This window comes from Stegodyphus dumicola, chromosome X1 (genome assembly GCF_044657685.1).
Source record: "Stegodyphus dumicola isolate Sdum_Otavi_A_Nest chromosome X1, ASM4465768v1".
Taxonomy (NCBI): domain Eukaryota; kingdom Metazoa; phylum Arthropoda; class Arachnida; order Araneae; family Eresidae; genus Stegodyphus; species Stegodyphus dumicola.
In genome coordinates, this window is record NC_140780.1 from 169018421 (window position 1) to 169033744 (window position 15324).

At 29.3% G+C, this 15324-nt stretch overlaps 1 protein-coding gene across 1 annotated transcript in view; it reads right to left on the reverse strand.

Moving 5' to 3' along the window:
• Window positions 1–444: 444 nt before the first annotated feature.
• LOC118194031 (dual specificity protein phosphatase 7-like) overlaps window positions 445–15324 on the reverse strand; it is a 210483-nt gene continuing 195603 nt past the window's right edge. Inside the window, exon 3 of the mRNA XM_035365215.2 lies at window positions 445–14908. Coding sequence (XP_035221106.1) covers window positions 14586–14908 — 323 coding nt within the window. The 3' untranslated portion in view covers window positions 445–14585. The remainder of the gene's footprint in view (window positions 14909–15324) is intronic.

The window sequence follows — 15324 nt, forward strand, 5'->3', positions numbered from 1 at the left end:
TTTAAATATTATTTTAGCGTATTTCGCTTCCTATTTTATATATATAAACTTCTCTCGTAATTCTTTTTTTAAAATCATCTGCCCTCTATCACTGTGTAAAAATAGGAGCTGTTGCAAAGTAAGTAATCTTAACACATCTCCTACTGCATCTATAAAAGTTTTGCTATCACTTTTTTCAGGTTTAAGAATTAAAAACTCATTTGATCGCAGAGTAAACGCAACATAAAGTGGCATTTTTTTGCAGTTAATATAAAAATCTCCACCATTTATATTATGAAAATATAATGCTAGTCTGTATGTTGGTTATAAATAAATAATTATCTCTTAATTCAGAAAAACAAAACAGGAAATAAAATTATAAAAGTAGAATGAAGATACCTCTCAGATACGGTAAGAGCGATGTTGTATTAAAATATTTATAAATTCAAAAGTAAAAAACTCATATCCATATAATATAATTATTTATTTATCATAATGATTATATACAAAATGTTTGAAACAATGAAATGCAACAATTGACGATTCTTTCGGCCCCGCAAAGGCCATCATATATTATTGCACCTGTTCTTCCCTTGAAAGAAAACAAAAGTTGCGAAACAACAAAGTGCGTAAAAACAAAGGATTATAAATGTGCATTATATTCAAGTGAATGGATGTGTAGGACTCTACCTGGCAGAATGCTCTACCAATTTCTCAATCTACATCACCAAGCAGCTCCATCATTAAAATGTTAAAATGTTTTAAAAGGGATTTTAGAAAAGGGAGCTTATTTTTAATGCAATCAAATGAATTGACACCACATTCAGATAGCGTGGCGATAAATAACAGTATAATGACAAAAAAAATTACGTTTTAGAGTCATAAAAATGCATATTATATATTCCGGCATTAATTTCTTATTACAATAAAGATAATGAAGCATTACTTTAAAATATAATTTCAAAAATCACTTTACTTCCTTTTCTTTTAAAAAAGCGCGCTAAAAAAGTCAAGATATGATGGAGTTACTGATTCTTTTCATATTACTTGTCTAAATGTCAATTTAAATCAGTTAAAAAAAATTGTTTAAAATTACAATTCAATGACATTAGCCTTTTTCACGACATCAATTAATATGCGAATGACTACACATCAATTAATAAAACAAACAATATCTACAGAATTACTCTTTACATTTTTCAAAAGATTTTTTTTTTTTCAAAAACACTTTTTTAAAATTATTTATAAATCAAAAACATGCAATAAGATATCAAACAAATTGTATAATTGAGATAAAATTTCCTTAGAACTAATTTTGGACAATAACTAAAGAATCAAATTCATCATCCTCATTCATTATATATCAAACACTTTAAAGATTTAAAATTTATGCACATTCAACAAATATAGAATACACAAAAGCATGCAAATACATACACATAACAAAAGCCAACTGATCAATCACAAACGTTTGCAACATCACAATTTCACGTTTTTGATACATTTTATTTTCCCCTAAGAAACACAATTTAGGGGTTACAGAATATCAAATAACAGGAAATAACATACTTTATTTCCAACAGTATAACAGATGGTAATCACATTTTTAACATCAGATAACAGTACCATAATTTTGCACCAAGAAATTCGGGTTATCGTATTTGTTTTACCAGCAAACATAAACTTAACTTCCTATTAAAAACACTGTAACAATAGTTCTTTAAGTTTTAAAAAGGGAACGACTAATAATAAATAAGCAGCTCCCCCCCAAGGAAAAAGTTTTTATCCCAAAGGAATGTAAATTCAATTCATTTAAATTCTTGATCTTAGAAAACACGTTAAAAAAGCATAAATTTTTCTTCAAATTTAATCTTTTAATTTCACCAAATTTCTCTTAATGCACAGCAGTGTAGGCAGAATACCTACAGACATACATTACATTCGATTTACATCACTCGAAATTAAACGCGCATTACAATACAAAGCTATTAACACTTTATTATAAATAATATAAATTCAGCTTTTCAAATATAAAATCGAAATAATTCATAAATGCAGATAAAATAAGAAAATGCAAGCAAAGGTCTATTTTTAATAATAAAAAAATAAATAAATAAACCCACATACAAGTTTATCATGGAAAAAAAAATTATTCTGTAACAAAAATTACCAAGCAGTATATTATATTCACTTCTGCACTTTGCTTTGATTTTAATCTCCTAAAAATGTGTGAATAAGCGCAAAAATTCACGTTTGGTGTGCTTAAAATATAAGCTGTACAATAAAATATTGTTAGAAACACATAAAAACTTAACCCATTTGGAGACTATACAATGGCTGGTTTCACATCTTCAGCAAACCATAATATTAAACTCATTCTGAATATTCTTTTCCAGAAACAGCCTTAAGTTACATAATAATATATGCCTATTATAACATCAGCATTTATTTCGCGATGCCTCTGAGACATTCTAAATAAAATATTGTTACCAGTCATATTAATCGAAATGAAATAAAATTAGGTAATTGAACGAAAAAAAAAGGATTTTGATGCTCGCAGCTTTTGATGCAGAATGTGGATTTTGATCAAATACTACTATAATATGAGAAGAAAAGGAAACTGATAGTTTTTCCATTCTTCATAATACGTTGAAAATAATATAATTTTACTTGAATATTTGACACAAAACTTCAGTCCTCCAGGAACATATAATTTTTCGTAGTTTAAAGCATGTCACCAGGCAAAAAATTTTAGAAAACTTGCAAAACAAAAATAATCACGGGAATTATGCGATATGTCATAGTAATCGTTTTCAAGAATTAATTTTTCAATTACAAACTTTGAAAATAAGGAATGATTACATAACCGCACTATTTTTAATAAAATAAGGAATAAATATAATAGTCCCACCAATTTTTTTTTTCTGATTTTCACTTATCCAATTGTATAATTTATAAATAAACAGAACAAAACAGCTCCGCATTTACGATTCAGACTCGGACACTATCTTGGCGACAGCATAAAACTATACTGGAATAACACAAGTGCTGGTCATATTTCTTTAAGAATTTAACTTATGAGCAGCAATTCGGCAAAACTATATATGTAATAACTTTGAGTCATTAGTTATGGACGCAGTAAACTTAACATTTTTTTTAGTTCAACTTTAAGTAAGTAAACTCCACTAAGATTTTTATACTAAAACCTTGCTCAAGGAAAAAAAACTTAGAATTCATAGCGGAATAAAGTTTCCCCATATTCCAAAAAGTCCGAGCAGAAAGAAGAGTTGCAGTATTCTTTCTTATTACGGGCCATGACTTTTTCTGTAAACATCCACAGCGCTTTAGACTGCAAAGTTTGCAATCTGCAAAAGGAAATGGACTGCGCCACTCTTCTCCGCTGTTATACTCTCTTTATTTTAAAGGTTTGGGTTAGAATACTGATAAATAAGGAACCGAAAGGATACATGAATTTTATTTTGCTGTCGCCAAAATAAACTGCTCTTCTCAACCAAGGTCAACCAGCGTGGTGACGTTGACGTCCTGCTCCAAAGCAAGGTTTCTCTCACTTCCGTGGGTAAAGGGACGTTATTGACCAGATAGATTAGATACGTCACTGTTACTAGCGTCGGAAAAAGAAAGGTTTGAGCTTGGTCAGTTCTGTTTTTGGGGTTATCAATTTATTCCACGCTATTAGGTCATATATTACTGAAAAGTTGTCAGTCCAAGAGAAAGACCTTCAACTTCTAGACAGCCTGGTAAATAGCTGTCTCTTTCAGAATTTTGCGATTGGATGTGGAATAAGATCTTTATTTTATCTCTGAAGTTTTAACAAATATTCCTTAACAAACTGAATGATCTAAAAGCAATAAACATATCTGTGTGAACGATTTATACCTTTATTTTATTGTTAATGTTATCTAAATTTCGCATCATTTATGCAAATCGCATCATTTATGCATTATCGCATTGATGCTTGCATCATTTTTGTGACCAATAATCATTTAATAATCATTTATGCAATTCGCATCATTTATGCATTATCGCATTGATGCAAAAATGCATCAAAAATGATGCATTTTTGTGACCAATAAAAGTATTTTTAACAACATATACTACGTATCGCGGTGAAAAATAAATGCTTGATTTAAATTTTTTATTTTCTTATATTTATTTTTACTTTTTTCTTATCTAATTATCTGTGTTTTTCGCATATTTGTATTTTGATAATTTTTGTATTATTTTATCTTTTGTATTTTTTTACATGAAATGTCTCCATTTTTACTTCTTATATACGTCAATAAGTATCGAGCCATATATTATGAAAAACTGAAAATACATAAGCAATTTCATTACTTTAAAAAAATTGAAGAAGTTTGATAAATTTTCTTTCATTCTTTTAGCTCAAATATAAAACTGATGAAAGGTTTCAAGATGGTTTGAAGACTACAGTTAATTCCATGAAACGAAATGTAGTAGTTCCTAAGTGTGTACAGCCTTACGATATAATTATATAATATAAGCCTAGATGCTCTAAGAGACCAGTTCTAAAGTACAATCAGTCATTTACACATAATCTCTGCCATATTTATAAACTTCACGTTTTGAGAAATTCGCCAAGAGAATTCAATTAACAATCGCCAACTAGGTCATTTATAAAATACCACTATATCAACAGAAAAGACACGATACATGAATTTATTTAGCCAGTTTATGCTAGAAGTATATCTTGTATACTTTTATATACTTTTAATAATGCTACAAAGTTTAAGATTTGATGTGATCTCAGCCAAATGATAAGAGATTAGAAACTATGGCCGTACATTTCTATAGTGAACAGGTCAATGTTAGATTAACAAGAAATTTTTTCGTTCATTTACAATCAACGAGAGTCGGTGCTTAACATTCAGATTTCAGATTGTGATTGAGTAGCAATAGGGGAATTTCCTCGGGAGCAGATCACTCAAAAAGAAGAAAAAAAAAAAAAAAAAAAAAAAAAAAAAATTAGAAACATACGTGAGTGTACGTATGCACATTTACTCTCTTTATTATAACTACGAATAATGCATAATATTTTGCTTAATTTTCAGAATTAATATCCTTCTTAAGACTGCACGATTTAAAATTAACCTCAATTCTACAGATAAAAATAAAGGAAACCTTACATCATAATGCAAATTTTTATTTTTCACTGGTCAATTTCAACAATAGCTGAAACCGGAGTGTTACATGACATTAAAAGGAGAGAATAAACTGGGGTATGACACGTGTCTCGATATCTTGGCAGTTTTCATGGATAATGTTCAAGGTAATTCACCTTAAAATGAAATTATTTATATTTCCGTAACTTAATATTAGAAAATTGATTGCAAAATGCGTAATTTAACTAAATCAAACTGGTTCAAAGTTAGAAATAATTTCCATCTGAGAGTATTGACTAATGGCCTATTCATATTTTCTTGGGTTGGGCAAACAATCAGAGCTATGAAGTCCTATCAATAAATTAATTTTAAGTATAAAAGATTGCTGCTTTTGAGCAGTAAGAAAATGTTGTCGTTGTCGCTTCGGTATGTGTGAGTGGAGGGGATTTTTCCACTATTGACACACCGATCATGGATATAATGTGACACTAGGAAATATTTAATAAAGTTTACCATTATTTCTAAATAACAAACTGCTGTCTAGAAGAAACTTTTTCCAAAAAAAAAAAAAAAAAAAGGGGGGGGTAAGGAAGAAAAACAAGAGAGAAAAATAGACCTAAATACTAAAATTTCAATATACAAAACAGGAAAAACCTTAATCCGAATAGAAATTATGCACACATTTAAGATATGGGAGAATGTTTAATTTTTAGAAGATAATTTGCCCTATTCATGAAATTTACTGCAAGTCGAATAACTATTTAAATAATAACAGTTGCTTCCCATTGTTCGTAGTTTGTTAAAAAAGTAATACAGGAAACTTTAATCCGAACAATAACTATACACAGATTTAAAGATACAGAAGGATATTTAACTTTTATACAATAGGCTGTGCTATTTGTGAAAGCTCATACGTGAAATAACTATGGAAATCATAATAACACTTGATTTCCACTGTTAATAGATTGGACAAATAACGTTAGTGTTATCAGTAGACTAGAATAAATATCAAAATAGTAAATATGGTGTAAACGTTATGAATCTAATAACCTCAATTGGGACATTATACATACATAGGCACACATATGGAATGATAAAAAGTACAATACTAAATAAATGAAAATAAGAAAAAAGGCCATTTATATTGATTCAGTTTTATTGTGTTCTCTTCCCAATGCTGTTCACACATACATGCTAAATATTTTACTGAAAGAAAAATGCACTTAAGAGATAAATCAAAAATTAAATTAACAGGAAAAATCTTAATAAGAAAATGGGAACTTTAATTAGAATGACCAACATATTTAAAGCATGTATGAGTATAGCAGTATCAGCTTTATAAATTAATTTAGTAATAGTCTCTTAATTCCTCATTTTTAATTTGGGTATTTCGTCTGTCTATTCTAAAAATAATAACAGCATTTTTGGACTGCGCCATTTCTAGATTAATCTATGCAACAGAGCTTGCGTAACGCTGATGACGTAGTTAATTCGGAACCTAAACTCTGAGACCTTTCTAATCTAAACCAAAACCTTTCTTTTAACAGGCTGCCATATTGGATAAATGTGCACTTCACCTCAACTTTGCATTCCATACTTTTTATTTTATACTTATTTTTATTTTTACATTCTGTACGTTGGCTGCTACTTTTTTTATGTAATTAAGAGTTTTATTCGAAAGTTTAAGCAATCGAATTTTCATCAAAAGTACATTCATCTGATTAGCTTTACCTTATTATACTACCATTTCTTATAGGCTTTGCTATTGCAAGATGGTAATGAAACATTAACAGCTATGAAAGTCTGATTGCTATGCATCTTGAACTGCAGCAGAGATTGAAACAACACATAATATGATTACGGAAACATTTGTGCCACAAATTTTTATAATTGTTGTCAATTGTCAAATACATTTATTAATCATTGGGCATACTATTTTGTGCTAGTGTAATCTATAATTTTATTTACTTAGTAAAGAATATTATATTTTTTAATCATTAAGTCAGATTTATAAAATTTATTTTTGAAAAGTAAAAATATTTTTAATACTTATTTTAGATATGTATAAATATATTCTACTCAAGCAATAAAAATATATCCAGCTCTCTACTTAAAAAATTTAAAAACGTGGAGCCTCTTTAAGTCAACAGAAATATCGTGCTTGAAAGCTAGAATATCTGAAAGAGAATTTCGAAACTAAAACACGTGTGACCTCATTCCTAATTAACTTGGGGATTACTTTTAAATAAAATGAATATACACTTCAATTAATTCTATGTCAATTAAAATTCCTTTAAGATTTTTAAATAATCTACTTCAAAGAATTAAAAGCGAGAAACAAAATTAGCCTTCCAGACAAAGCTTTGCTTTCCTTAGTCTCCGGAATGCTGAACAAAGAAATGGAGACACAGGATATTTGATTAGTAAATGAATAGAAAAAATAATACCTCTTTTTCAAATAAATTAACTGCTTAACTTTTTTTTTCCTCTTAACATCTTTTTTTGCGTGTGTCTCAAAGTGTCTGCTGATACTGAATTTTCTAGTTAATGAAATTTACACGTCAATTTAGATTTAAAATTAATTTTTTTACAAAATCTAACGAAATTCCTTTCGTTTCACGTTTCATTATGAATCAGATAGGAATTTTATTCTCGTAAAAATGGTCTAATGGTATTGGTAAAAATCCATTGGTACTCTTGGTACTCGAATTGTTTATAATACGTAATTTAGGAATGTACTAATTTTTAATACGCATAAATATAAAATGATAAAAATGATTTCTTCCTTTCAAAATAATCAAATATTGTACTGGATATTACTAGATCTAATATTTTTTTTAATATTTCTTTTTCTTATTATAAGATAGACTTATGGCCATAAATGTACATCGTAAAGTAGATGTTAATAAATATGCATATTGGCTCTAGATTAATAAAGTAAGTAATTTTATTATAAACTTATTCTTTAATATGTTAATGAAAATATAGACAAAGTACTATTATAAAACCATGCACGATTGCTGAAGATGTAAAATAATAATGAGAAAATAGAAAAATAAACAGGAAAACTTTCCAGAAATTTACAGTAGGAATTAAAAAATTACAGATTTATAAATGCAATTTTGGACATTTTTAATTCATGTCTTCATCACCCAGCAACAATAATGCAAGCTCAAGCGTAAAACAATTCGTATTGCATTTACAATTGTTTGTTTCTGTACGAACAATTGTAAATTGCAAATATTATCACATGTGATCGCTCCCTCGGAAGGACTGCCATGGCGAAAGTGAAACGGACATTTATGCAGTGCAGTATAAAAGCTTTTGAGCATCTAGATTTGCAAGTAGCACAACAATGAAGTGATACTAATTTTCTCTACTTTTTCTTTCTACACGATTGCACTGTAAAAACCACATAATCACTAGTAATATTCTAAGATATGGGTATCTTCCCTTTTCCAAGATATTTAACCTTCTCTGTCATTGAAAAGTATAAAAATATATATATATAGTCAGCTATAAAGAAACGAAATACAGTAGATAAAAATAAAAAAACGCGTGCTCCATATAATAGTTTCTTCATCTTGAACAATTCGAAGTTCAAAGCATTTATCCCCCCCCCATTTTTCTAGCGAAAAGTGGAATGGCAGCATAATAAGAAAGAATGAAATTAACGTGGCTCGGCTTCAACAATTTTCAATGTAACCTTTGCTCTCGCATTTTATAGCATCAAAATAAAACCTTAGTTCCCTCTTTTCTCTCTTACCGCCTTTGCTTTTTTTCGTAAAATACACTGACCACTATGCGCGATTTAGCAACATTACATTTAAAGTAAAAGCATATCTAAGCCGAGCAACATGCGAAAACGTCGTCATAAACCTCGTGCTTAAATATACGTAATAACACCACATCATTTACATTAACACTGATTACGAACGAGATTTATCAGACAACGTTTAATACCTTAAAATTTGGCACGATTTTCAAATGTACTTCTACTTCCCTGTTTTCCAAAATATGCTTCTTCAATGTGACACATACAAATGAGATCTTGGGGATTGATCTTAACCGTACATCCAAAATTTACAGTAATCACGTAATTTTCTTTTGTATAAATTTCATAAGTTTTGTAAAGGATCAACAGAGAGTAGAGCTGTTTTCCCTCCGCTCAAATATACTCACTGTAGCAGATATACATATATATATATATATACACACAATGCACACACATTATAATAGCAATAGAAAGTAAGTATCAGGGTGTACTTAATTTCAACCAATGGTAAGCAAATTTAACTTTTCTGCAGATTTTGCTTAACATGTTCAGTAACATCAATAACAAATTTATACATAAAACAAGATTAATAATGCTTTCTCTTTTATAGCTACAAATTTCTATACTTTAAAAATTTTTTGTTTATTTCTCGGTAACAGGGAAAATCACGAAGCTACAGAAGGATTTGAAAAATGAAATAAAAATAAGCATAGACGCTTATAAGTATTTAATTCTCATTTTTTAATTCATTTTTCACTCGACAGAATTTCAGAAAAGCAACAGAGGAAAGACTAGATAAACAAGGTGAACTAAATTATAATTCCTAGATTGCACAATTTATTCCCGGGAACTTAGACGTCACATACTTAGTTTAATTTAAAATGCCTAGAATTAAATATCACGTAATTGCACCATCTGGCCTAGCTTTTTGAATACATCCAATGTTAGCAACAACCGCAAAATAAATCTAACCGTATCTAACAAAATTAAGTAATATTTACTCGTTTTAAAATGGTCCAGTTAATGGGAAAAGCTTTAGTCTTTCGAAAAATAAATAATTAATAATTTTTAAAATTTCCCACTTCTCTTCAATACTGATTTTTATAAATATTAATATGTATGATAATTTTTAAAAAATGAATACGGAACCTAGACTTGATATAAATATCTTATAATCTACATCTTTCCTTAAGGTAAAAAATGTAGACGAAAAGTACACGTTCATGTGTTCTAAACACCATATAGCATCCAACACTAAAGGAATAAGTAGCTATAAAAAATTGGAAAAAAAAAGAGCATAAAATTTTACAAATTAATCTAAAACATACATTGTAGTACAACAGCTGATGTAGAAAACACGTACTTATATTCTCTCATAGGAAGAGCTATATTATGTTTTTTAACATTATGACGCTATGTAAATTTCGGTGATTTTCACTAAAAGCGTCAAAAGTATTAATACCAGATGATACAATACAATTCATGAACATATAAAGAAGTAAAAAAAAAAAATCTTTACACAAAATCTGATTTTTAAGAATCAGTAAGTAATTTTGTAGTTTCAAAACTAATTTTAGCATCCAATTTTCAGTATCTCTACAACAGGCATATAAATATAACGTATGTATAAAAAAGAAGGAAAAAAACTTATGATTTTACTTAAGGGATACTGAAAGCATTATTCGCGCAGAAATTTTGCAACATACATAGCAATGAATAACAAGATTTAACTATAACAGGCAAAAGTACAACATGAGAATATGTGTATAAATATACATAACATAGAATTATTTTAGAATAAAATTTTGTACACTTTTTTCTTTGTAGTTAAGACATATCACAGAGGGGAACTGCATTTTCATCTTTCGTAATTATCTAGCATTGAAGTGAGTAACAAGAAAGAATAATGAAAAGAACATGAGAGAATGCCAAATGGGAGAAGTGATTGTATAATTATGGGTTTCTACACATTTTCTTACTTTTCTGAACTGCTTTGGAATTAATGAAATACCATACTGATTCGAATATAACACAATGCCTCCTTTAAAATGCCTTATTAAAAAAAAAAGCATACTCCTCTTCTACGCGCAGCTCATTTAAAAAAATATAAATCTAACTTATTCCTAAACTTTTACTTTAAAAGATGATATATTTACACAAGTATGAAATTTAAACCATTTGAATATCTTTCTTATACAGCTTGCTGAACATATCAAGCTTCCATACGCGATGCCGTCTTATATGCAAGCATCTACCCTACAACGCAGCTTTAGGAATACAATTTCACCTTACAGGCGAGCAGTGTTATGTTCGACCGAATGTGATTTTAATTTTAACGCACAGTTAACATTAATACTGAACAATACATTTTTTTTCTTTTTATAGAAATATTGCACAAAAGTAACAACAATCAAATTATTCCCATACGTAAATAAATTAATGTTACTTCACGCTAGAACAATTAACGGCAGAAATGTGAAAAGTAAAGGAAATTAAGGTACAGAATTTTCAAACGTAATTTAACAAAAGAAGTGGAGGAAAATTCTATACGTACGCACTATAAAATTCTTTCGTTAAATTTTCTACCGATTTACTAATCGGCAAACACTTTTAAGCTACAAGAGAAATATTAATAGTCTCATGAATGGAATATCTAAAAAGAACTAATATTTCGGTACAGATAACAAATGCTCTTCTAAAATATACCAATTTAATTAACAGTAAATTCTAAAGTTCTGCACCTTGTAAATAAAAATACTGTTATTGTTCAGCAACCAGTATTATGGGACAGGCAGTGTTTAAGTAATGATTAAAATTTTTTGCTATGTTTTCTGCTAAACAGTGGGACTAAAATCAGCCACTTTGGTTTTTAGTGCATTTGGAACTGACATCCACCTTTTTAGCAATAAAGAAATTAGTAATGTTCGTTAAGTATGTTTAAAACTATATAGTTCTACGACTGCAATGCAAGCATATTGCTAAGCTAAGACTGTAATCATTCTTGGATTGCTTTGAAAGAGATTTTTAATTTATTGTAATAGCATTCAAAAATTATGCTCGATTATTTCATTAACACTACTATATAGTTTTCAGTTTCCCACAACAATAAATCCATTTGAGTAAGATACAAAGAAATAAAATTTCAAAAGAAACCTTAAAAATTTCGAATGGGTGCTTTTCTTTACTGAACACTTCATATACATATATATATATGTAAGAAAAATAAAGAATATGTAAACGATTAAATTAGCAGCGTAAATTAATTTGCCTTCTTTATTCCAAGAACCTCTATTTGCACTGCGTCATTTCTACATTAATCCATGTCATATGACTCTTGCATAGTAATTCTAGTGATGTAAATGGAACTCAAGCAGCCAATAGTAATTTTACGGCAATATTAACTATCCAATCAAAATGCATTGAGAATCAAAACTAACTCAGTTTGAATTAAGATTTCACCCTGAACATAACGCACTTGCTTTCAACGCTTTCGCTTAACTGGGACTCCTGTCTGCCTCCTCGGTCTATCTTATTGTAAATTTATATAAAATGTAAGTTTTTGGAATAGACACAATTAATGCGTCAACTTGTTTGTGGCCGCAACATATTTGCTGAAATAAAAAATGAAGATTTAATCTGCCTTCGCCTCCAATTTCCTATTCATTATCGATCAACACTTCTACGCCATCACAATTTCTGCTAGTCATACTTTCTAAGTTTGTTTTTATAATGATTTAAATGCGTAGGAGGAATCCGGGTACTTTAAAAGATGGCAGTCATGAGGAAGAAGTTGATACGACACCCAGTTGAGCCAATTATCATCTTTATTTCAGGCACACTAGAATAATTACTCGTAGACAACATACTCTTTAATCATAATAATTACGATAATTTCTTATATACACAGGTTAACGAGGCTAACATCATTTTAGACGGACAAGCAGAGTGTAAAAGATACGTTAGCAATGACGAAAGCTAAGGAAAGGAATGGAATGACGTAGTTTTTTGTGCCAAAAGTATTTGTACTAAGTCTGATGTAATTGTAGAGACAAGCTATGATTGGTTAGTCTTAGGTTGTTACATAACATAGAAGGATCTCGATTTTGGAGATGAATTTAGGGGCAGAGCACCAAATCTAGAATCGTTGATTTTGAAATCGCCAATTATTTTTAAAGCAGCTATCGCATTTTCTTATGTCTTACATACATATATATACATATATATATATATATATAATATTGTATGATCTTAAATTCATTTAGTGCGAAAACAAGTTACTACTACTTGCGCAATTGCTACAAAGTTAATAATAATTTATTTCCTAAACAATATTGATTAATTGATTATATAATCTCCTAAGTTTAATTAAAGTTAGAATTATTTTAAAAGAGTGAATCCATACTTGTAAGTTATATTTTGAAAGATGTTTTGAAGTAACATGAAAGTAATATGTTACTAATGTTTTAACGGGGACTGGAATTAAAAAATTTTCAACTCTCTGATAAAGCTTTAATTCTCTGTACTCTCATAATTATTATAGTAATGTCTATGAAAATTGATAAATTTAGATGACAATGGGAGGAAATATTATAATTTTATGTACCTCCATTTAAACATGGAAAACAAAACTTACGAGGTTAAAATGCAAAGCATTTAAAATTTTGAAACAATTGTACTGAATTTCGTTGACAAAATCTGCATTTCTTGCAAAACAGTTATACTAATGTAGTTATTTTAGGCGAACATATTATGCGAACGTAACTACTTTACACATAAATATGCGAACTTTTTTCTTTTATAAATATTTTGACATATTACAGTTTTGAAAAATTGACCATTCACTGAGGAAAATACATTTTAATCAAGTAGTAGGTAAAATTTATCTTCTAATACAAATTATTATCCGCTGTATTTCACAGAAATTATGAAATCAACACTGTTTAGCCAAAACTCAGCAAAGAATTAAAAATACGATGATTTAAAATATCTTATCCCCAGTACATCAAGACACTTAATGACATTTGATTGGTTTTAGATCAATCCCCAGATTCCACACATGTAGTCACAAATGATATATCTGTATCTGCGCGTGCATATTCCATCTGCGTGTACATCTATACCTATATAGAGAGATATAAATATAGATATATATCATATAAAACAGTAGTAATATGTGTACATAGACTAGATTATATATATATTTCACATTACAGCACAAATGGCATGCAAGGGGTAAATGGGTGTACACCCTGTGCAATTAGCAAAAGTCATTTGCCGATGTGCGCCAGAAATTGTGCCAGCACAAATTTCAGGTTTCTCAATAAAATCTCACACAAACATTTAAGAATCTAAAAACTACAGTTGTTAATAAGATTATACATGCATACATATATAGATATACATATATAGATATATAAATATATCTATATATGTACTCTGATATCATCACCTTTAAAATTAAAAACACTTGCGTTAAAAATTCCTTCACGATAAATGCAATTTTTCATCGTAAGTTGCACATTACCCCTATAACAATAACGCACAATTAAAAAGAGACAATATGACTTTCACTTCAAATCGCCGACAGATGGCACTACCATATCAACAACAGAAAATTCCCGCTTCTTCAAGAATACCTAGTCAATTTCAAAAGCTCAAATAAAACGGTAAACACGCGAAAAAGTTAGTCTCTAAGTCCAGTGATCAACATCGATGCCAGAATCAGGCGTGGTGCGGGTAGGTGAAATGAAATGGAGGGTCTGACAGTGGCAAGGATTAGCTTGACACGTACAATGGCAAGGACCAAGATTCAGCTGGCGCTCGAAGTCCATGAGTTGGCCCATAAAATTGAAGTTTGGCGAAATGTTGGCTTTACGTTGACGAACGAAATCGTAGGCGTCATTCAGTGGCATGCTCAATTTCTGCATAAGATAAGCGAGCGTGATTGTCACGGAACGGCTGATGCCAGCTAAACAGTGCACTAGAATGCATTCCTTTTTCTGACGGGCTTCATCTGAAAAGAGAAAAAAAAAAAAAAATAAACACTGTAAATACCTCTGAAAACATAGTCAAAGACTAATTATATAAAATTTAATAACTTTTGCGGATAAAGCAAGTACATACACTTTTTTCGTTACATTTGAAAGAGATATCTAAACATTTTGGAATAATACATAAAATATACTACTTAATTTTTTATGGATAAATTTTTATAGATTTTTGTCTAATTTTCATGGATTCTAATTTTTTAAGGATATAGCAAGTACATACACCTTTTTATTACATATGAAAGAGATATCCAGTTTTGGGGGTAATACATAAAATATACTATATAGAAAAATTAATTAGACAGCCATTACATTGGTGCGACTTTCAACATCGGTTCGCTACCTAAATAAACGATAAAATTAAATACTGACTAAAAAATAT